We start from the raw sequence: 25,253 nt of genomic DNA on the forward strand, positions 1-25,253 counted from the left end.
CAGCCATTCTGATTGGTGTGAAATGGTACCTCATAGTGGTTTTGATTTGCATTTCTCTGATAATGAGTGATGTTGAGCATCTTTTCATGTGTTTGTCAGCCATCTGTATGTCTTCTTTGGAGAAATGTCTATTTAGTTCTTTGGCCCATTTTTTGATTGGGTCGTTTATTTTTCTGGAATTGAGCTGTAGGAGTTGCTTGTATATTTTTGAGATTAGTTGTTTGTCAGTTGCTTCATTTGCTATTATTTTCTCCCATTCTGAAGGCTGTCTTTTCACCTTGTTTATAGTTTCTTTTGTTGTGCAGAAGCTTTTAATTTTAATTAGATCCCATTTATTTTTGCTTTTATTTCCAATATCCTGGGAGGTGGGTCATAGAGGATCCTGCTGTGATTTATGGTCGGAGAATGTTTTGCCCATGTTCTCCTCTAGGAGTTTTATAGTTTCTGGTCTTATGTTTAGATCTTTAATCCATTTTGAGTTTACTTTTGTGTATGGTGTTAGAAAGTGTTCTAGTTTCATTCTTTTACAAATGGTTGACCAGTTTTCCCAGCACCATTTGTTAAAGAGATTGTCTTTTCTCCATTGTATATTCTTGCCTCCTTTGTCAAAGATCTATTTTGTTCCATTGATCTATATTTCTGTCTTTGTGCCAGTACCATACTGTCTTGATGACTGTGGCTTTGTAGTAGAGCCTGAAAGAACCAATTTTTGATATCAATCATTTTCTTTTTTAATATTCTATTTTACTTTTCTCTATTCTTTATCATTTCCTTCCTTCTACTAGCTTTGGGTTTAGTTTGTTCTTTTTTAGATCCTTAGGTTGTAAAGGAAGAGTTGATTTCAGTCTTTCTTATGTATTAATATAAGCATTTACAGCTATAAATTTCTCTCAGTTGTGCTTTCATTGTGTTTCATGTGTTTTGGTGTATTATATTTCATTTTCATTAATCTCTAAGTATTTAATTTCCTTTGTGTTTTCCTTGATTCATTGATTTTTTTAAAATGTGTTTTTAAATTTCCACAAATTCATGAATTTCTGGTCTTCTATTGGGTTGGCCAAAATGTTTGTTTAGAAAGATGTTAGAAAAACCCAAATTAACTTTTTGGCTAAACCCAATATTTCTCATTAATTTTAAAATTGAAATATAATTCATGTTCTATACAACTGATCCATTTAACATTAACAATGCAATAGTTTCAGTACATTTACAAACATGTGCAACCATTACCACAGTCATTTTGGGAACCTTTTTATCATCTCATGTGGAAATCTTATATTCTTTAGCTGTCACCTCTGGTATTAATTTCCTAGGGTTGCCATTATAAAGTACCAAAAACTAGATGGCTTGAAACAACATAAATGCCTCAGTTTTGGAGGTTACAAGTCTGAAATCAAGGTCCTGGCAGTGCCATGCTTTAAGAATCCTTCTGTTTTAGTCTGTTTAGGCTGCTGAAAGAGAATACCATAGATTGGCTGGGTCATAACTAAAGAAATTTCTTTCTCACCGTCTGGAAGCTGGGAAGTCCGAGATTAGGGTGTGGGTAGATTTGGCATCTGATGGGAACCTGCTTCTTGGTGGCTGTCCTTCTGCTGTGTCCTCATATGGTGGAAGGAGAAGGGGCTCTCTCTGATGTCTCTTTTATAAATAAGGGCACTAATCCCATTCACCTGGGCTCAACCCTCGTAACCAAAGATCTCACCTCCAAACACCCTCACATTTGTGAATAGCCTTCAGTATATGAATTTGGGGAGGGCACAAACATTCAGTGTCTGCCCCCTCCTTCCTCTTCTGGTTTCTAGCTGCTCAGTGTAGATGTGTATCCAGTCATCTTTCCCTGTGTGTCTTCTCTGTCTCCTGTTAGTGTCTGTGTCCAGAGTTTTCCTTTTCATAAGAACATCAGTTCCATGGGGGTTAGAACCCACCTTAATGATCTCATTTTCACTCGATTACTTTTTCAAACAAGACCAAATTCTGAGGTACTAGGGTTTGAACTTCAGAATCTTTTAGGGGCACACAATTCAATCCATATGGATAATTCTGTACCTTTTGTCTATCAGATGACTCCTACTCCTTCACACCCTTCCACCACTCTAAGCAACCACTTATCTTCCTGTTTCTATAGATTTTCCTATTCTTAACTTTCATAGGAGTGGAATCACAACGGTATGTGGTCTTTTGTGACTTACTTTTTTCACTTGATGTTTTTGTGGTTTATCCATATTGTAACATGTATTGGTGCTTCCTTCATTTTTTATTTTTTCCTGGTGGATATTAAAAATTTCATTCATTCCTTGATGGATACCTTTTAGTTATATGAGTCATGCTGTTATAACATTCATGTACAAGTTTCTGTGTGGACAAATGATTTCATTGCTCTTGGGTATAAACCCAGGAATGGAATTACTGGGTCAAATGGTAATACTATGATTAATCATTTGAGAAACTGCCTCATCAACACTGTTCTCCAAGGTGATTGGATCATTTTACATTCTTACCAGCAACGCATAAGACTTCCAATTTCTACATCTTCTTGACCAAGTTGCTGTTATCTGACTTTTTGATTAGCAATCCTAGTGGACATGAAGTAGTGTCTCAGAGTGGTTTTGTTCCCCTCCCTGATGAATAATAAAACATCTTTCATGTGCTTGTTAAGCATCTGTGTATTTTTTTTTTTTGGAGAAATATCTCTTCATATCCTTTGTCTACTTTTAAATTGAGTTTGTATTTTTATTATTCAATTACATGGGCTTTTCATATATTCTAGATATGTCCCTTATCAGGTATATGATTTGTAAATATTTTCCACCATTCTGCTGGTTGCCATTTCATGTTGAGAGTACACTTTGAAGCAAAATTGTCTAATCTTGATGAAATCCAATTATCCCCGTTTGTTGCTCTAGATTTTGGTGTCGTATCTAAGAATTCTTCACCAAATCCAAGGCCATGAAGATTTACCTCTATGTTTTCTTCTAGGAGTTGAAATTTTTTGCTTTTCTATTTAGGTTTTTGATCTTTTTTAAGGTAATTTTTGTACATGGTGTGAGGTGGGATCGTTTCATTTTTGCTTACTGTCCAGTTGATTCAGCACTATTTGTCAAATAGTGTCAAATATTTGTCAAATAGACGACTGTTTTCCCTTTGGTTGATTCTTGACACCCTTTATGAAAATCAATTGACCATAGAAGCAGAGGTTTATTTCTGAACTCTGTCTGCATAACTATTGCTTTTTATAATAAATTGTGAATAAACTAAAAAATATGTCCACCTACTTTGTTAGGTGCACTTTCTCTTAGCCTCTACTCATTTTTCATTCTTTTTTCTGTTTGAACTGCCTAGTCTCTTATTATTCTATCTCCAAGTCCACTAATTCTCTCTTCTGCCAGATAAATGTTGTCATTCTAGTGAATTGCTTATTTGTTATCATTCAAGTCCAGAATTTCTATATAGTTTAAAAATCTTTTATTGATATCCTTAATTTGACAAAGACATTGTCACTGTACCTTCAATTGCTTAATCAAGCTTTTCTTCAGTTCTGTGAACATCAAATTGACAATGGGTACTTCAAAATATTTTTCTGTTAAACCTAACAACTAGTAGTTCTCACAGGCAGTTTCTGCTGCCCTATTTCCAGTGTGGGAGTCATACTTTTCAATTTCTTTGCATCTCATAATATTTTGTTGGAAAGGGCAACATTTTGGATAACGTATTCCAACTTTGGGTACTGGTTCAACCCTCTCTGGGGCTTATTTCCTAAGTTAGTAAATGGTCATGCTCCTCTGTCCATGGGCTTCTCCAGGCAAGAATACTGGAGTAGGTAGCCATTTCCTTCTCCAGGGGATCGTCCCAACCCAGGGACTGAATCTGGGTCTCCTGCATTGCAGGCAGATTCTTTACTGTCTGAGCCACCAGGGAAGCCCGTTTTCCAGATTATTTTAGTGAAATCTACATCTCCATCCATCCTCCAGTGTTAAATTGGACGTTCCTCTTCAGGGAGGCACAGCTCCAGGTATGCCCCAAGTCACTTTGGGATAACAGAGGCGTTGTTGGGACTCTCTTTCCTTGACCCTACAATCAGATATTAAAGGTGTTAGATCCATGAATAGCTGGTTCATTGCTCTATTATTTATATCAATGTCCTAAAGCAAAAATTTTTAATCAGATTATAGCTTTTTTCTTGAGGGGAATTAAGTTTCTGAGGTTGTTCTTGTGTAGTCACTGTCGTGTCCGACTCTGTGACCCCATGGACTGCAGCACGCCAGGCTTCGCTGTCCTTCATTATCTCCCGGTGATTGACATTTGTTCTTTGATACTTGTTCCCAGTGTTTGATATTTAAAGACCCAAGGAGGGCTTCTTCCAGGTGTCTTATTCCTGAAAGCTAGCCAGCCTATATACTTTATCTTCATTAGATCCATGGACCTCTTCCCTATTTCCTATACAACCTCCATTGTTTTTTGAGAATTCTCTTTAAATTTCTCCATGTTGTAAACAAAGCCAGTTCCTTTGTGAAGCAATTAGGAACTATTTATCTCCCCTCCTTCCTTCCAAACAAAATCTCAGAGCCAGTATTCTGAAGCTGGGGATGATGGCAAATTTCTGAGTAACACTGTACTCTTGTGGCTAAACATGGTTTGGGGGGGGAGGTACTACTTGAGGTCCTCTTGGCTTACTTCTCCTGGGCTGGAACCACCACCTCATGGGCCGGAGGAAGGGCTATCAAGGCTACATTATTCTCAGCACGCCACATCCAGGGCAGAGCCTCCATCCTACAAGTGGGGCCTGGGAGGAAGGAGACAGCCCTCAACACTTGACCACACTGACCTCGGACTGAAGCAAAAGGCAGTTGTGGGCACAGTAAGAAAGCACTGAAGTCTTGCTCCTCCTGGCTGGGAGGTAGAGGGACAAGGGCGTGAGATTCCTGGCTGCAGCAGTCTGGACTGCGGCCTCCACCTCACTGAGCTGGGAGGTGGGACAATCAGGTTTGGTTTAAAATACCAGATTCTCAACTTTCCTGCAGAATTTTCTTATATTTTCTTGAATAGATGTTTCTTCATTTACTAATTCTGTCCTTAGAGTCTTAGAAGTTTTAGGTAAGTTTTTAAAAAATATTTATCGCTGTGTTGGGTCTTCCTTGCTGCACGAGTTGCAGTGCCTGGGCTTTTCATTTCAGTGGCTTCTCTTGTGGAGCACGGGCTCTAGGGCATTGTGGGTCAGTAGTTGGGGCTCACAGGCACTAGAGCATAGTCTCAGTAGTCGTGGGACACAGGCTTAGTTGCTCAATGGCATGTGGAATCTTCCCGGACCAGGGATTGAACTTGCGTCCCTGGCAGGTGGATTCTTAACCCTTAGACCACCAGGCAAGTCCCTAGAGATTTTAAATGGTTACTTTTAATACTTCTTACCAGTTACTGGGGAGCAGGGTCAGCAGAGCTCCTCAGGCTGTCTTAGCAAAAGTTGTACCCTGCACATTTAACTCTTTAATATTGTCATAGAATTCATTTTTCTTTTTTGGTAGCACCATGAAGCATCTTAGTTCTCAGATTAGGGGTTGAGCCTATGTGCCCCCGACCCTGCCCCTACAGTGGAAGCACAGGGTCCTAACCAATGGATTGCCAGGGGATTCCCCCACATTTAATTCTTAAAGCACAGGTTTAATTAAGACTGCTGAAAAACTTACTTGTACTGATTCAATATTTCCTTAAAAGCCCAAGGTCTTAGAGATCCGCTTCCAGATTATATCTGATTTTACTTTCCCTTGGACTCGAGTCAGTTTGAGCTCCTTCCAAAGAAACGCTGCCTTTTATGTCGCATTGTCTTCACTCGTAGCATTCTACTTGTCCTTCCCCAAATCGCAGCACACATAAATCCTACAAACCCATCAAGGTCCAGTTTCAGTGTCACATGCTCCATCATCTCCCTACAATTCACACATACCTCTCATCAGATGTAGTGACTGTCTGTATAACTGCCTAACAAAGGGAAGAAAATGACATCCACTGGAAATCTACATGCCAAACAACATTCACCATTCAGTTGTTTCATTTGATTATGAAACCCTACAAAATAGGTATATTGTTTTTCATTTGCTAAGTCGTGTCAGACTCTTTGTAACGCCATGGAGTGCAGTACACCAGACTTCCCTGTTCCTCCCACCTCTTGGAGTTCACCCAAGTTCATGTCCATTGAATCAGTGATGCCATCCAACCATCTCATCCTCTGCCACCCTCTTCTCCTTTTGCCTTTAAACTTTCCTGGCAATCAGGGTCTTTTCCAATGAGTCAGCCATTTGCATCAGGTGGCCAAAATATTTGAGCTTCAGATTCAGCATCAGTCCTTCCAATGAATATTCAGGACTGGCTTGATCTCCTGTGCTGTCCAAGGGACTCTCAAGTCTTCTCCAGCACCACAGTTCAAAAGCATCAGTTCTTCAGTGCTCAGCCTATTTTATGGTCCAACTCTTGACATCCATACATGAGTACTGGAAAGACCAGAACTTTGACTAGACAGACCTTTGTCAGCAAAGTGACGTCTGTCTAGGTTTGTCATGGCCTTCCAAGAAGCTCACTTTTAATTTCATGGCTGCAGTCACCATCCACAGTAATTTGGAGCCCAAGAAGAGAAAATCTGTCACTGCTTCCATTTTTTACCTATTTGTCATGAAGTGATGAGACCAGATGCCATGATCTTAGTTTTTTGAATGTTGAGTTTTAAGCCAGATTTTTCTATCCTCATTTTAAAGATGAGAAAAGCTGAGATACAGACAGGTTAAATAATTTGTCCTAGTCTTGAAGCTGCTGAGTTTTAAAGCCTAGATTAGCATAGGCAGAGTTTATACAATGTTTAACTTGGGGATCAAACATGTATGAAAATATATGTAAATGTTTTACTCAGCATGTGGTAGCTATTATCTCCTTCCATAGGTTGGACACACTGGTTTGCATATAGCAGATATATGTATCTGCTACATTAATGAATTTATGAATGTTCTGATAAAAACCATTCTGTATTTCAAACTAAGGCCAAGTACTTTTTTTTTTTTTTCTATTCCACCTGAATTCCAGGGGCTGAGAATATAAGGGTAATGGCTCAAAGGCAAATTTCAGCGAAACACTGAAAGGGAGAACTGATACTGGGATTCAAAGCATGTGAACTTTAACTGGAGCAGTAGAAACAAAATAAAAATGAAGAAAAAAGCCAAAGCAGATTGAAGAATATTCCAAGGAGGAACCAAATGGATTTAATAATATGAACAGGAGAATGGAGTAAAAACTGATTTAGCTGTATAGTCACTGAATCTTCTAAGGTCATATATATATAGAGAGAGAGAGGAAAAAAAAAAAAAGATTAGTGAAAGTTTTATGTGCTTTAATTTAGAGCTAGTATCTTTCTGGGAGCCAATTTGGAATGGGGACAAATTAGGCTGTTGTATTAACCAGGGTTCTCCAGAGATCTGGAAACAAGAGAATGTGTATAAACATATGGTGGGGGGTTAGTCACTAAGTCATCTCCAACTTTTGTGATCCTATGGACTATAGCCCACCAAGCTCCTCTGTCCATGGGATTTTCCCAGCAAGAATACTGGAGTGAGTTGCCATTTCCTTCTCCAGGGGATCTTCCCAACCCAGGGATCAAACCCAGGTCTCTTGCATTGCAGGCAGTTTCTTTATTGACTGAGCCACCAGGGAAAAGAGACATATTTTAAGGAACTGGCTCACATGATTATGGGGGCTGACAAGTCCAAAATCTGCAGGCAGTCTTCCCAGTAATCCTATTTATAAATGTCTCATGAAATTGGTATTTCATTCTAACCAATTGTTGCTGTTCAGTTGTTAAGTCATGTCCGATTCTTTGTGACTCCATGGATTGTAGCATGCCAGGCTACTTTGTCCTTCACATCTATATTCTACTATAAAAACATCAGGCAATCAACACATGAACATTTAACACAAATGTAGCCAGAGCTCAATATTATTATTAAACACATTAAAAAAAATGATTCTTTTGACTTTTTGTTAGTATTTGATCCAAGGACCATAGTTGAACTGTCAGCAGTTCTCCCTTTTCTTCTTGGCTGCACTGTGCAGCTTGCAGAATCTTGGTTCCCGACCATGGATGGATTTCAGTGAAAGCCCGGAATCCTAACTACTAGGCCATAAAGGAACCCCCAGCAACTCTTCATAGAAGAAATTCACTCTGCAAAATTATTGAAGAAGAGAAATGTGCAATATGATTAACAAATCAAGGCATATTTCTAGTCTACAAAAACATGGAAGTGTATTTTTTCACTGAATTTGGCATTCATTTATCAGTATATCGTAGAACTAGTGAAATCATAAGAAATGCAAAGTATAAGATTCATCTTTTATTATCCTGTCATTTCTAGCCCAACATAACAAATGGTCTTGTATAGTATAAAAGTGAACTCCTATTGTTTAATTATTCCTAATAAAAAAATTCAAATATTCATAGTGGATATCAAATAAATAGGTCAAGCAACATAATTCTTTATTCCCACTAAGATGAAATCAGACAAATGAGACATTATGTTCCATTTCGACCAAGAATTTCAGAAGAATAACTGACGAGACACAAGTGAAAAAGATATAAACAAATTCTACTAATAAGATTTAAATATGGTACTATACAAAAATTTAAATATTTTCTGCCTCATGCTATTTGTTACTGGACTGTAAGGAATCAGAACACTAGGAATTTCTATTATCAGACATTACTTTACTTTGAAATTAGGCTTCCTAATGTAAAACAATATAACCAATGTCTCTCTATTGCTTGTCCCTTGGAATAGTGATTCTTTAACATGAATTTGATTTCTCTCTAAAAGGGAATTAATTCTAACTAGTATTTTCAGAAACTCAAGTTATTGATGAATTCATAAGTGAAATAACTGCCTGCCCCAGTCAGATGTGGAGAAACTTCGCCTTATATTTAAGATTAGTAATTTTTAGGCCAAGAGTCCTCCCACAAATTTTAATGCTGCTGCTGCTGTGTCGCTTCAGTCGTGTCTGACTCTGTGGTACTTATCTCTAAATCTAAACATATGCCTGCTAAAATGTAACAATCTCTTTCTGAAGTGTTCAAAAGACATGCAAAATAATATTATCTTAAATTAACATCTATAACAGTAAATTTATAACTATATAACTATGAAATGATTCCATGAAAATGTTTAGCAGACATTAGATGTAGTAAAATGAGACAAATTAAAACTTTTTTACTAAAAGTATCTGAAAGTTACAGACTAAAAATATTAATCCTATCCATTTCATAATAACTGTAAGTAACCAAGTCATAACCTCAAAAAGTTAAAAACACTTAGAAGATGAAACTTATCTTTTTGACACTAATATTTAATAACTAATAAGTAGTTAGTTTTACTTAAAAGGAATCCACTTTTTGAAATCCACTCTTTCTTTTAACTAATTCTCATTACTGCCATTTTGCTTCTTTCTTTCACAAAACAGTTAAATGCCTTCCAATTATAAAGCGAGGTTAAACATCATAATAATTTACACTAAGGTAATTTTCATGGAACTTTAAATTTTGAAAAAGGAAAACACACCTATTCAACAGGAAGGAACAATCTTCTTTATTAACCTCACTGTATATTCAGAAAGGATTAAAAAACACACACATTTGCTGGGCCACAAAACTGTACCAAAAGTATTTCCTTACAAAATAACTACATAAACCAATAGTCCTGGACTGACAACAAAGACATATATCGACATACATTAGCATGAATTAATACACAATTCAAATGTTTTTGCAGCAAACTTCTAGCAGACCTTTATTCCCTTAATGAGGGAGTGTACAACTTCTTTAACTCTTTAAAAATAGTAATAAAAAATTACAAAATAACATAAATGTAGAATTAAGGCTGAGACTATATAATCTAGTATTAATAAAGTCAAACGATGTTTATAAAACTGATGCTGCTGCATATTATATATATATACATATATACACAAGATAAATCTTTAGAAATTTAAAATGCTGTCAAAAGTTAACCCATCAATTTAATATTTTTCCATGTATCTTAAGATGTGAATTCCGAGATACCTGTGCTTTTCTGATTTTATTCTGAATTACAAGTTTCCTCTCAATTTCCAATTAAATACCTAACCTCTAGAACTTTCCTTAGACACAACAAAAAGTTTTGTTAAATAAATTCACACAAAAGTAATAAAAAGGTCTGCTTTCAAGAAACAGTTCTAGCATATTCATGATAAACATACTGAAAAACAGTACATACACTTGTCTTCAGGATTAATAAATGCTATGTGTCAGCTGTGCAGTCACTGCTGTAATTGCGTATTTTCCTCTGACACATTTGCAAGATAACGACAACCAAAAGGCCTGACAACTGGAATAATTCCAGTAAGCCCACACTGTCCAGTGAGATTGACAAAACTGAATGGTTGCTTCCAGTCCTGTTTGGCTAAACATGGAAATGCAAGCCTAGGTTCTTGTATCATCCCCAGAAATATTCATCATAAGTCACCCTCTTGGTCTTCTGAAACAGAGCTGCAGAAGGCAGGGCATTCTTAGGGAGACTAATGGCCTCCTTTCTGTCATCTCTCACACATCAGTTTTGGTTATAATCCTGATCAAAGTGGAAAAAAAAACACAGTTAAGTTTTATATACCAAAGTTCTCCTCCCCTGTAACTCCCTCATCAGACCTCCCCTGTAACTCCTTCATCAGACCTGGGTGGTTAAATACGCAGTGGAACCGTGTTCTAGTAATTATAGTAATTCTTGGTATAAACAGACTTAATTAAATCCTTGTATGTAAGCATTTCTTTCACATGTATGCAACAAACAAAAGCTTGACAGCAAAGCAGAAGTTAACATATACAGAGGAAGAGATAAATTCTGTGTAGCATAGTTCTTTGGAGTGGTATATCCTAGATCCAAATTTTGCAGATTATTGCTTATTTTCCCCTTTCCTAAAATGAAATTACCATTTAAAAATTTTAACAAGAATTATAATGCTTATTAGAGAAAGGTCACAAAGATAAAGCAAAAACATTCAAAAATACTTATAACTCTATTTACATACAGAGGGTGAACATCTTAGTATATATTTATGCAGATATTTTCTTACTCAGATATATTTTCTTTTTCTTCTTGGGGGGGGCGCTGTGCTGGGGTCTTCATCGCTTTTTCTCTAGTTGTGGCAAGCAGGGGCTACTTTCTAGTTGTGGTACAAGGGCTTCTAATTAAAGCGGCTTCTCTCGCTGCTGAGCACAGGTTCTAAGGTGCACAGGCTTCAGCAGTTGTGGCACATGGGCTCAGTAGTTGGGGTCATGGGCTCAGTTGGGGCACAGGCTCAATAATTGTGGCACACAGCCTTAGTGGGATCTTTCCAGACCAGGGATTGAACCTGTGTCTCCTGCACTGGGCAGACGGATTCTTTACCCCTGAACCACCAAGGAAGCCCTATACTTTCTTTTTAAACAACAGTTCCCTGAACTGCCATCTCCAAATAAAAGACACACAATTTTGGTAAAGAGCTAATTTGTTATCTTTATGAGTAGAAAATCGATTAGAAAACCGAAGTCTCTACTGAAGGAAATGAGTCTACTGCATAATATATACTGCTAAGTATATTCTGTTGATTCTAAAATCCACATTTTCCTACATTTAACATCTCTGACACCACCTTATGTCATGAGTTAATCTGCAGTGTTTTCTTTCAGTGCCTCATGGAATAATGATGTTTTTAATAGTTACTGACATCTTACAGTTGATGAAATATGATATATAATCCCTATAAAAGCCAACAATATATAAATAGGTAATACACACACACTAATAATAACATATAAACACATATCATATGTTGCTATTTCCTACTGCTGAATTTGTTTTCCATTGTATGGATGAAATCACTATTTCAATATTAAAGATACTTTCATCTCAAATGCAGTAACATTTTTGATATAGTGTGAATTATGGAGAACAGGTAGAGACTGGGGATGAGGAAATTACTAATTAAACAGTGGTTTAAACTTTAAATAGAAATTTAAAGTGATATTAGATTTCCCAAAGATAAGCAGGATGTAAACAGGAAGCCACAGGTTAGAATACAGCAAATATGCGATCTACATCTTCTCACCTGCCACCACAAAGCTTGATGACAACAGCTTTTTTATGTTTGTTTTTTTGTGTATGCAAAAAAGCTGTACTGACAATATGGGTCTATCTCTGAAAACATTTACACTCTTCACCCTTGTTATTCCACAAATTTGCTATGAATTTTCTTGGTGTTATCTTCTGTCAGTCATTGTACTGGGCCTTCAACAGGCCCTTTCATCCCTGGGAATTCTCTTCCACAAGTTGTTTCTTCTCCATTTTCTTCTTTCTAGGATTCCTGATAGTCTGAATTGGTTCTCTACATCTCCCCCTTTCTCTTCACATATTTCCCACTATTTTTCTGGGAAGTTTCCTTTACGTTAGTCCTTTAAATTTTTTCCCCCTCCTTGCCTGGCTTCTGCTGCTGTCCTTTAAAGGGTTTAATTTCAGCAATGGGATCTGTAATCCTGTCCTGGCTGTATCTTTCTCCTAATATCCTCTTGGTTTCACAAATGTAACTCCTTCCACAATCTAATCAGAAATTACACACAGTTTTTAAGAGAGTTCAGCTGAATCATCTTCCAGGGTTGGTTTTGTTATTTATCTTGGATTTCCCCTCACATGTTGTTGACTCCCCTCATATGCATAATGACTCTCAGCTGTACAATTACACTTAAGAAAAAGGACTGTGCTGCTGGTCTGGATTTAGTCTACTATTAATAAAAATAGAACTGTTTTCCCATTAAGGCTGCTCTCTGAGTAGGAATTTTAAGGGATGAGGGAGCAGGGGAGTGGACAAGAAGGCTTTGCTTTAAGGGTATGGCTGGAGAGCCAACTAGCAGGTTGCTAGTGTGTAGATGTTGGCAACAGACAAGCCTCTAGGGCACCACCAACTACATTGGAAGCCATGATACCAACTTTTAATTAACTAATTAGCATTGTTATCTAACTTCCTGGTGAAAGTGTTAATACCTAGAAAAAAGAGAACAGAGCTCTTAAAGCCTGGGGTTGAAAACTTGGCATGGTCTAGGCTCTGTTTTCTCTCCTCTTCCATTTCGCTCCCTCCTGTTTTGGGCTGGACTTCTCTGACTGAGTCCAAGGTTCCCACTGTCTCTTGATTATTCCCAGAACCTCCTCCTTGATATTCCAGCCTTGTTTCTATCCTGTAATCCCCAGAAAACCTTAATCAAATGTGAAGGCAGAGGAAGACAGATTTGGACATGCAGTTTCTATTTATACACTTTCCTAAGAAGTTATAAGAGAATGACAAGGAAGCCGAGAAACAATGGATTGCCGAGAGAGCAGCCAGCAAGGATCCAGAAGACCTACAGGATTACTAGTAACAGTTACTAAAGCAGGTGGAAGAATACATGATCAAGTTACACAGTGAAGGAAAAAAGAAAGACTATTAGAAACTCGAGACATTCACAACATTCAAGAAACAGTCTAAGAACTGGATTAAAATTCAACATGATTTTAAGAACTGATTGTTTAGAAGATTTACTTGACCCTGATGTTTGGAACACTGGTGGCCTAAGTGGGGTCATGGCATTAGAATCTTACAGAGGGAAATGTAATCCTAGCGCACAACTCTGCCTGTATCATAGTCAGAGCCATAATAATATATGTTGCTTATCACTCAATAACTTTGAAAAAAGCACAGAGGTCTTCGTTGTTGGTTGCAAGAGAGAACGTAACCAAATAACCACAAGAACAATTTAGTTCAAAAGTCATTAGATGGGCAACACAAGATAGACCTCCGCACCAAGGTGCTGGGTGGACTGCACTGTCTGAAAACTGATAAAACAAGACTGACATACATAAATGTGTACCAAAAACAGAAAAACTAAAGCAGTTAAAACCAAGGCTGCCTCTGGGAACCAGGATGGGGTAAGGGTACAGAGGAACAAGATCTCATCACCATGAGTTCTTTTGATACCTGTGCTGTCCAGTCTGGTAGCCATGAGCCACGTGTGGCTCCAGAGCACTTGCAATGTGGCTAGTCCTAACAGATTTGCTGTCCTCTGAATTTTGAAGACTTTGTATGAAAGAGAATTTAAAATGTCTCATTAATAATTTCTATACTACTGGCAGTATGTTGCAATGATAATACTTTGTATACTGTGTTCAATAAAATATACTATTAAAATTTAATCTCGCTGCTTCTTTTAAAATGGTGCCTAGAAAATGTTAAATTATATGTGTAGTTCACGTTAGGAGAAGGCAATGGCACCCCATTCCAGTACTCTTGCCTGGAAAATCCCATGGACGGAGGAGCCTGGTAAGCTGCAGTCCATGGGGTCGCTAAGAGTCGGAGACGACTGAGCGACTTCACTTTCACTTTTTCACTTTCATGCACTGGAGAAGGAAATGGCAACCGACTCCAGTGTTCTTGCCTGGAGAATCCCAGGGACGGGGGAGCCTGGTGGGCTGACGTCTATGGGGTCACACAGAGTCAGACACGACTGAAGTGACTTAGCAGCAGCAGCAGTTCACATTATACAGTATACTAAATATATACATCATTTGATTTATATACATGCATTACTTTAATGAAAATACCATTACTATTACTAAATACCATTACTAACAAACTAAAAAAAGAAACTTTAGCCCATACCACCTCTGAATTGCTACAAAATCTTAATTAACAAGGTCCAGATCAATGGCATCGGTTGTGGTTCTGCAGTGACTGTAAGTCTTAACTGTAGTTAAGTCCATGCAGGAGAGCCTATGAACATGGACTTTAGTCTAAAACTGCTTGGCAGGAACTTCCTCACTTGGTCTCTTAAAAAACTGGAAAAATGTTCCCCATCTACCATAAAATACTTCTTTACCATTTATGGCAAGCCTACAGAAAAGCAGGAGAAATAATAACCTTTTGCCCTTTCTTGTTTTGATTTACTGTCACTTTTTTGTCTTCTAGTGTTTTAGAATATATCCCAGACATATTATTCAACTGTTAAATACCTCTGTACATATTTCTAACTATATATTTATTTTACTGTAAACTCTATGATACTGCTATACACAAAAATCACAATTCCTCAATATATCTAATATCCAGGTGACTGAAAATTTACCCCAATTTTTTCAAAATTGTCATCCTGAAGATTCAAATCCAGGTCCAAAGAAGCTGTACAATGTGCACTTGACGGTTACACCTCTCGGTTATTTTTATTCTATAACCAATGGTTCATCCTTCTCCCTAGGCATCTTTGTCACAGCATGCGGGCTTCTCATCAGCGGCGTCTCTTGTTGTGGAGCAAGGGTTCTAGGACACAACGGGCTTCAGGAGTTGTGCCGCGTGGGTTTAGTTGCTCTGTGGCACGTAAAATATTCCTGGACCAGGGATCGAATCCCTGTCCCCTGCATTGGCAGGCATATTCTTACCCACTGTGCCACCAGGGAAGTCCCTCCCTATGTTTCTTTTAATGTCACTGATTTATTAACAAAATCATCATTTATAGTGTCCCATTCTTGACATTCTAGATTTGGCTAATTGCTGCCTGGTGGCATCATTTAACTTGTTCCTAAATTTCCCTTCTTTTCTGTATACTTTTGCAGTTAAATCTCCAATTCATGAGAGATTTACACTCTAACACCTTAAGGTATCTATTCTATGCAATGAATTAACCTCCTTTTATTCATCCAGAATGTTAGCTGTGTGAACTGTCCCAGGAGTGTCATGGTTTTCTGCAGTGCTTAATTCCTGCAAAGAACTCCAGTTGAGAAAGACTGAGTGGAAGCTTAAAGTGATGTTTTCATTTTATCCGACTTCTTATACACTTCCTTCTCATATAAAGAACTTTATAAAGAAGAACTTCTATAAAGAACTTTCTTCAGTTATTTGATTAGCCAGAATGTTCATGTAAGGAAAGAATGAACATGTCTTTTCTATATGAATATATCAATGTTCACTGTAAAGACCTGGTGTCATTTTTTCAAGATACTATTTTGGGGAGAGGCATACTGTGGCTTCCGTCTAGCTCTCCAACCACATCTTAGGGGCTCCTCGCTTTTACCCACTATCCTTTAGCCTCACAAGCATCTTTACAGTTCCTCAGGCATGCCAGGCGTGTTGTTTTCTTAGTGCTTTCACGCCTCTTCTCCCTCTGACTATAAGCCATCCCTACAGAGCTGACTTCCCATCCTTCAGTTCTCTGCTAAATGCATCTTCCCTAACAGCCAATCACGTTCTCCCACTGTTCTGTATCACTTTGTGCTCTGTTCTGTTGTAAAAACTTAACATCATTCTATATTTTTACATACAGAAAAAGGTTTACTTTTTTGAACTGTCCCCCTTCGGTACAAGATTACAGACCTCCTATGGGGGCAAGAACCATGTCACATTTATTTACCCAGGAACACAGAGCACAAAATAATCAAATAGTTACAATAAATACAGACTATGTAGATGGACAGGGCATGGAATACCAATTCTAAATATCATGGTCTCAGTGGAACTCCTCCAAGGTCAATAGGAGAAACTTACTCAGGCAGACTCCAAATGAACATTCGTGAAATACAAGAAACCCCAGTACTATGCGCCTTTCTGTGGGATGGGCTTACTAGTATCTAATCTGAAATGGACAATTTTCTTCATTGAGTTAGGCTGCAGATGGCTTTGTTGGCTTCTTGGTTAGTTGTGCAAATGGCATGTGATTCTCCAAACAATATACTATAAGCAACTTTTAAATGAGTAATGTACGAGTGATTCTGCATAGTCTGTATTTGTCAAGTTGCTGAGCCTATAAAGCAGAATGTAATGTATTTGAAAGTTTTCAAATAATGTGCAAAAAATCATTTTAGAAAATGATTTTTTTAGAGTATCCTAGGAGGAAATATAAAATAATTCCATCTTATTTTCATTAGCTATCACTCAATTCGGTTAAAAAGAAAACAAAATTAATTCTGGTTCAGGGCAGGCAAGTAAACACCCTCATGCTCTTGTTAAAGTATGATGAGCCAAGAGCTTTGAGGGCACAGTAGCCTCACCTGTTTTGTCTTGCAGCTTCTCTTCTTATTCTCTTGGGAGGAACTGGACAGTCTGTCATTGGGTGAGGCAGTGAATCATTACACTTACGTGTGGGAGTCATTCCTGCAAAGACAGAAAGAAAACAGAAAATTAACTTTCAAAGGACCAGAATTATTATAAGCAATGAAAGCAAATACCTCTTAATTTATAGAAGAATAATTAATAAATAATACTGGGAATGCTTCTTATTATGCCTGCTGAGAGAATAGTTACAAACATTTGTCAGTTCACCCGGAGGTCGAGAGTGTCTATGATTTAAGTTCTGGGTCATTCACACTCTTTCTTCCTGGAGCTCAATTCTCTCCAATCATGCACACTATCTTCCTGCAGAGAAGGATCTCGCAAAAAGTACAGTACCTAGTTTTTGCTCTATCAGTTTGAGATTCTTTTCGTGTTCATCAAGTTCTTGTTTCTTCCTCTTCATATCGGGAGTGTGAAGGTACTTCAGCTGCCCATTAAGATCCTCGTTCACACTGCCCAACCTGCACACAGCAGTGCGGTACTGCTGAAGAAGATCTACAAAGAAACCAGAGATATTCGATTAAAACTACTGATATCATATCAAAACAGTATTTTAGGAAAGAAGAGCCAGCAACACTGAGTGTTGTGTTACAGTAACACATGGAGCTACTTTTAACGTTCACAGTAAACAAATGAAAGAAAAAAACACAGTTTAGATCCTGGCACAAGACTGGTGCTTATTAAATCTTAATTTTCTTCAGCTGCTTGACTTTAATAAATTTACTGTACAGGGAAAAGAAGATACAAACTGTTTGTAGGACATATGTTAACCTTAAAATGCATTCCACTAGCCCCTGGCATCTACCAGTATACTTTCTGACTGAATTTGACTATTCCAGTTACCTCATATAAGTGGAGTCAAACAGTATTTGTCTGCACCAATACAAATACTGTTTGAGTCCACTTATATGAGGTAACTAGAATAGTCAAATTCAGTCAGAAAGTACACTGGTAGATGCCAGGGGCTAGTGGATGGAAGAGAGGTTTGGAGCGAGAATGGGGACTTGGTGTTCAATGGGGACAGAGTTCCAGTTTAGGAAAGTGAAAAATTCAGGACATGGATGATGGTGAGAGTTGCACAACAATATGAGTGTACTCAGTGCCACTGAGCTGTATAGTTTAAGTATGGCTGAAATAGTATATTTTATGTAACAGAGGATAAGATGGTTGGATGGCATCACCAACTTGATAGACAAGAGTTGGATCAAGCTCTGGGAGTTGGTGATACACATGGAAGCCTTGCGTGCTGCAGTTTACGGGGTCACAAAGAGTCAGACATGACTGAGTGACTGAACTCAACTGAATGTGACTTTTACCACAATTAAAAAAAAAAAATTCACCTTCTCAGTCAGTGTTTACATCCTGTTTGATATTCAGTATTCAATCTAATTCCACACAAATTTGGGGTTGGGGGAAGAATGCATTAAACATGGCATTATTAGAACATCATTGCTTCCAACAGACATGGCCATTTCCTTAAACACAGCTTTCAAACACTCTTGACACTCAGCTTTCAAAAAACGTAACTTTCTTTGTTTAAAAACATATTATATTAGTCAAGTGTGAGACTGTTTATTGCCTTTTTGTATGAATTACTAGACACTATAGGTTAAATACACTGACTATACTTTAGTCCATGGGCTAAGAATGGTTTATACAGTTTTAAATGATTCCATTCTAAATGGTTATATAAATATGTTCATAACACCCTCAATTTTGTCTCCTGGCTCACAGGCCTAAAATGTTTACTATTTGACCCTTTGAGACTCTAGTCACACAAAAATGTTCAGTATTCATGGGAATGGGCATATAAACACCCATATGTTTAATAAATATATACAGTGGGTTTACATATGAACCTGTGGAAGAAATCAATTTAGTCAAGAGTATATGATATATGAGATTTTCTATACTTTAAGGATCAATAACAGTATTTTAAAAAAATATCCAGCTTTCTGGGAATGAGTAAGCACACACACACACACACACCTGTGAACATTATGAGCATATTCATGTATATTTAAATACGAATTCCATATATGTAATTCAGTAATGACAAAGTCCTTATGTGTCTTAATTCCTTATGACTTATTGAGAACTCAAAGGTAGCCACTAAAAAAAGTCTGGTTTTCTGGTTTGAAAGTACTTCTAATTTCATTTTTCTATGTGCATAAAATAGTGCTTATTTTCTATGTGAATAAGGTATAAAATGATGTTCAGACCCATATGTCAGGGATGCTACCTAACTCAGAAGACAATGTAAAAAAATTTTAAGTGATTAAGGGTTGAATCCTACTTTGTGAGTCCTTTTAAATACTCAAGAAACAATATAGTCAAAGGCTTTATATTAATCAACTTATTATTTATGAAACTGAAAGATGGAGTATTAAATACTTTCTATTAAATGGAACACTAACAGCAAATATTTTATGCCTAAGATGGGCAGAAGCAACTTAACTCAATATGCCTTTGTTGTTTTTGTTCAGTTGCTCAGTTGTGTCTGACTCTTTGCGACCCATGGACTGCAGCACATCAGGCTTCCCTGTCCTTTACCATCTCCCGGAGCTTGCTCAAACTCATGTCCAGTGAGTAGGTGATGCCATCCAACCAACTCATCCTCTGTTGTCCCCTTCTCCTCCTCTCCTTCAATCTTTCCCAGCATCAGGGTCTTTCCAATCAATTGGCTCTTCACATCAGGTGGCCAAAGTACTGGAGCTTCAGCTTCAGCATCAGTCCTTCCAATATTAGGACTGATTTCTTTTAGGATTGACTGGTTGGATCTCCTTGCAATCCAAGAGACTCTCAAGAGTTTTCTCCAACACCACATTTCAAAAGCATCAATTCTTCAGCACCCAGCCTTCTTTATGGTCCAACTCTAAACATCCATACATGACTACCGGAAAAACCATAGCTTTGACGAGACAGACCTTTGTTGGCAAAGTGATGAATCTGCTTTTTAATATGCTGCCTAGGTTTTTCATAGCTTTTCTTCCAAGGAGCAAGCATCTTTTAATTTCATGGCTGCAGTCACCATCTGCCGTGATTTTAAAGCCCAAGAAAATAAAGTCTCTCACTATTTCCGTTGTTTCCCCATCTATTTGCCATGAAGTGATGGGACTGGATGCCATGATCTTCATTTTTTGTAATGTTGAGTTACTAACCCAGCTTTTTCAATCTCCTCTTTCACTTTCTTCAAGAGGTTCTTCAGTTTCTCTTCGCTTTCTGCCATTAGGGTGGTGTCATCTGCATATCTGAGGTTACTGATATTTCTTCCAGGAATCTTGATTCCAGCTTGTGCTTCATCCAGCCTGGCGTTTTGTATGACGTACTCTGCACATAAGTTAAATAAGCAAGGCGACAATATATTGCCTTGATGTAATTCTTTCCCAATTTTAAAGTCTGTTGTTCCATGTCTGGCTCTAACTGCTGCTTCTTGACCTGCATACAGGTTTTGCAGGAGGCAGGTAAGGTGGTCTGGTATTCCTATCTCTAAGAATTTTCCACTGTTTATTGTGATCCACACAGACAAAGGCTTTAGTGGAGTCAATGAAACAGAAGTAGATGTTTTTCTGTAATTCCCTTGCTTTTTCTATGATCTAGCAGATGTTGGCAATTTGATCTCTGGTTCCTCTGCCTTTTCTAAATCCAGCTTGTACATCTGGAAGTTCTTGATTCAGGTTCAGCTTCTACTGAAGCTTAGCTTGGAGGATTTTGAGCTAATATGCCTTAGCAACTCCCAATTTTTTGATATGAAATGTAATTCCTATTTACCATGGTGTTTATAAAAAGTCTTTTCTAATTCACTTAATAAAATTTTTCAAAAGAGAAAAACCAAAAATTCATATTTAATTCTGTTTATAAATGATTTCAGAGCTCATACATTATATGTTGTTTGAAAATTTTAATTATATAGGAAAAAACTAATGATGCTTTACTATAAAATAGTGAAAAAATACTTTAAAATAAAAAATTAGTTCATATGAAAGGACAAAAGCTCAAATTACAATGCGTTCATTTCTGTATGCTATTTATTAAGAAAGATATATAGATTATTTCAATGTATCCAGGGAAAGAAACAACACTACTAAAAATAATACAAATAGTTGAAAATACCTATATCTGAAGAGCTATTACTAGACAAGTATTTGGGGTTGCTAAGGAAGCAGATTCAGAAAACTAAGATCATGGCATCTGGTCCCATCACTTCATGGCAAATGGATGGGGAAACAGTGGCTGACTTTATTTTTCTGGGCTCCAAAATCACTGCAGATGGTGACTGCAGCCATGAAATTAAAAGACGCTTACTCCTTGGAAGGAAAGTTATGACCAACCTAGACAGCATATTAAAAAGCAGAGACATTACTTTGTCAACAAAGGTTCGTCTAGTCAAGGCTATGGTTTTTCCAGTGGTCATGTATGGATGTGAGAGTTGGACTATAAAGAATGCTGACCGCCGAAGAACTGATGCTTTTGCTGTGGTGTTGGAGAAGACTCTTGAGAGTCCCTTGGACTGCAAGGAGATCCAACCAGTCCATCCTAAAGGAGATCAGTCCTGGGTGTTCATTTGTAGGACTGATTTTGAAGCTCAAGCTCCAATACTTTGGATACCTGATGTGAAGAGCTGACTCACTTGAAAAGATCCTGATGCTGGGAAAGATTGAGGGCAGGAGGAGAAGGGGACGAGAGAGGATGAGATGGTTGGATGGCATCACTGACTCAATGGACATGGGTTTGGGTGAACTCCGGGAGTTGGTGATGGACAGGGAGGCCTTGAGTGCTGCAGTTCATGGGGTCGCAATGAGTCGGACACGACTTAGCAACTGAACTGAATTGAACTGAAGAAGGCAGAAGCCATCTTCTCACCACTGGAGGATGCAAGCAGTTAGACAGGTAAGTAGATTTATTCAGTAGCATTTAGGTCTCTTAAAACTTTGTGTTCTGCATTGGCAGAAAACTGATAAATACTTGTAAACTGGGTAAAAAAAATTGGTGAAAAAATTTACTAGAACTGATCTGTTCCAAAAGCCTTCAGCAGGGGTGAACAGGAAGAAGGCAAGCTGAGAGAGGGGTGGGTGTAAATGAAATAGGGGTGGCCAGTAGACAGGTCCACAGGTATTCAATCTGCTCAATTTCCAGTAAGTATAAAACAAAACAGAACAAAATATCTTTGTCCTGAAAACCACAAACCTTCAATAATCTTGGTTGCTACCTCTTAAAAATATTAAAAATAAAAAATTAAGAATAGTTTTACTTAAAACAACAAAAAACCCAATAAATGTACAGAGAGGTTAAATATTAGTATTAACAAATTAAGCATGACATAATAAAACATAAATAATGTCTAGGCTGGCCAGGTGCATACTATGTATTTGGAGTATATGAAAGTGTTGAGACTGATGATGTCACAGTTATAAACTACACATTGATTACTTATTGGAAATTTTAAAATTCCTTTTCTTTCTTTAGTTGCTATGAACCACTCTCCTTTCTTACGGTCATATCCTGGCTTCTATAATGTTCGGAGTTATTTTATTTTTAATATTTAAAAAAAGTTATTTCTACTTATATGATCTCTACAGAAAACTCGGGCTAATACAGAAAAGAGAGAGATTGGGAAAAAACTGATAGGTTTACCACCTCACTTTTTTGTTTTCATTCCACATGTCTGCAGGTTTGATTTTTAACATGTGTGATTTTTGTAATTTTATTTTCTATGTACTTTCCAAATGAAATTTTAATAGACATCTCTCAGAATATAAATTCAGTTAAAGCATTTAACATTTCTTATGTTTTCCTTGAAAAACAAGGCTATACTATCTATCTGAGAAAGAAAAAAAGAAAGTCCTGCTTGTATTTAGAACTGTTTACTTAGGCTTCTTTCCTGTAAGATCAATTATTGGTTCAAAGAAAATGAGTATTAAAAACAATTAGTTAGAAAAACAAAAACACCAATTGGTAACATTTTCTGATTATAAAAGTGACACACACTGAGGCAGGTCTGGAAATATACAGAAAAGGGTAATGGAGAAGTAAATTATCTCAATTATGTATTCAGGGAAAAAATGTTTTATTTCTACTCTCTTGTGTCACTGGACAAATGAACGCATACACCATCCTGAACTTGGGAAAGTTATCTCACCTTTTAAAGACTCAAATTCCTCATCTGTAAAATGAGGAGAACAGCAGTAAATGAAATTGAAGTGATAAGCTTAATAATGTATGTGGGACGTAACAAGCCCTCCAACAGTAACTACTATTATTCCCTTGAAAATTGCTTATTCATGTCACCCATTTTTCTATCAGTCTTTGTCCTTTTTCTTGCCTTTTAAAGGCTGCTGTTAATAAGACACTACACCTTTGTCTACCATATATGCAATTTCCCCCAGTTTGTCATTTGCCCTTCTATTTTCTTCAGGTGCATTAAAATTATGCAAACTTAAAAAAAAATAACTATAAAATGTTTTCTTTTCTCACATCTGCCAGTACTTGTATGTCAAGAAGCCCATTTCTCCAAGGTGGGTGCTTCTATTTTAGACTGGCTGGTCAGAGAAGTCCACGAAGGTGTGACATTACACAATAGGAAAGAAAAGAAGCAAGCCATGCACATTATCTGGGGCAAAACCACTGCAGATAAAAGGAACAATAAAATAAAGTGTTACTGTCAAGATTAAGCTTTCTGATTTCTGTCCTACCGTGTTAAGAACTTCCTGAACACAGCTTCAGAGGTCACAGAAGTTTTCTTTGCCTGTGCCATTTTTGGAAACAGGTTTGCTATCAGTTTCATAAGATGGCCTGAGTGATCTCTATATTTATCTATATTCTGAAACAAATTATATTTGAAATTCACTCATGAAAAACCTATAGGATGGAGTTAGCTTTCTGAACATATCTCAGACAATGGCCTATATAAGTTTTCTGCCTTATTTAAATCAATTTTGTTCATTTGATTTGCAATTTTCCAGAATGTAGTTCATTTTATTTGGACATACTAAATGTATTTATAATATTATAGAAACCTAAGAAATCTCTGTCTGAATGTATTCTCAGAGCCATTACTTTTTGTATTTATTTTGCCCAAAGACCACCTTTAGGAATTATATATTATTTGATACAAAGGTTTTCTTTTTTCCCAATTCATTTGGCTGTACTTGTTTCTTGAGATGTATTTTTTCCTCCTGTCATTTGAGTTGAATGGTTAAATTTGTTTTTCTCATTTAATAATAAAAGCATTAAGCCTGTGGATTTACATTTGATCTTGGGTGTTTTCATGCCTCCTACATATAATGTGTAATGTTCTTGTTCTCTTTAATAGTTAAAACTTTTTTGAAAAAATAGTTGTTTCTAAATATCTACCTATTTGAGCTTACTTTGGGAAGAAATAAGTTATTTTTAGTTCTGTTACATTATATTAAAAATATAAGTAAATTTTGCTTTTTATAATTTGTAGTCTCATTGTAGCTGAGTAGCAATTTGATCAACTGAATTTATGACCATTTTTTGTGACGTATCCTATAAATACCGAAAGTACTGGTCTTACAACTTATTAGGTAGAAAATGTCTTGTTTTTTGACTAAGGACCTGTCATGGATTAATGGTTTCTCATAATAAGGTTTCTGTCTTTGTACAATCAGCAGTTTTAAGAATTCTGATTTTGTAATTTACTGTATCAAGTTCATTAACTTTTGGACCTCTAGTATCAAATATATCTGTTATCAAAATGAATTCATCTTTATGCTTTTAGTGCCATTGCCTTGACACTAATACTGCTACTTGTGATTTCCTCTAGTCAAGTTTTACATTCAGTTCAGTTGCTTAGTTGTGTCTGACTCTTTGCGACCCCATGAATCACAGCACGCCAGGCCTCCCTGTCCATCACCAACTCCCGGAGTTCACTCAGACTCACATCCATCGAGTGGGTGATGCCATCCAGCCATCTCATCCTCTGTCATCCCCTTTTCCTCCTGCCCCCAATCCCTCCCAGCATCAGAGTCTTTTCCAATGAGTCAACTCTTTGCATGAGGTGGCCAAAGTATTGGAGTTTCAGCTTTAGCATCAGTCCTTCCAAAGAAATCCCAAGGCTGATCTCCTTTAGAATG

The 25,253-nt window shown here is 37.2% G+C and overlaps 1 protein-coding gene across 1 annotated transcript in view; it reads right to left on the bottom strand.

Moving 5' to 3' along the window:
• Positions 1-8,348: 8,348 nt before the first annotated feature.
• SMCHD1 (structural maintenance of chromosomes flexible hinge domain containing 1) overlaps positions 8,349-25,253 on the bottom strand; it is a gene marked incomplete at its 5' end in the record, with an annotated part of 126,878 nt that continues 109,973 nt past the window's right edge. The window contains 3 exons of the mRNA XM_010832731.1: positions 8,349-10,625; positions 17,097-17,199; positions 17,494-17,652. Of these exons, the coding sequence (XP_010831033.1) occupies positions 10,601-10,625; positions 17,097-17,199; positions 17,494-17,652 (287 nt within the window). The remainder of the gene's footprint in view (positions 10,626-17,096; positions 17,200-17,493; positions 17,653-25,253) is intronic.

This window comes from Bison bison, unplaced genomic scaffold (assembly GCF_000754665.1).
Source record: "Bison bison bison isolate TAMUID 2011002044 unplaced genomic scaffold, Bison_UMD1.0 scf7180017862158, whole genome shotgun sequence".
NCBI classification, from domain to species: Eukaryota; Metazoa; Chordata; class Mammalia; order Artiodactyla; family Bovidae; genus Bison; species Bison bison.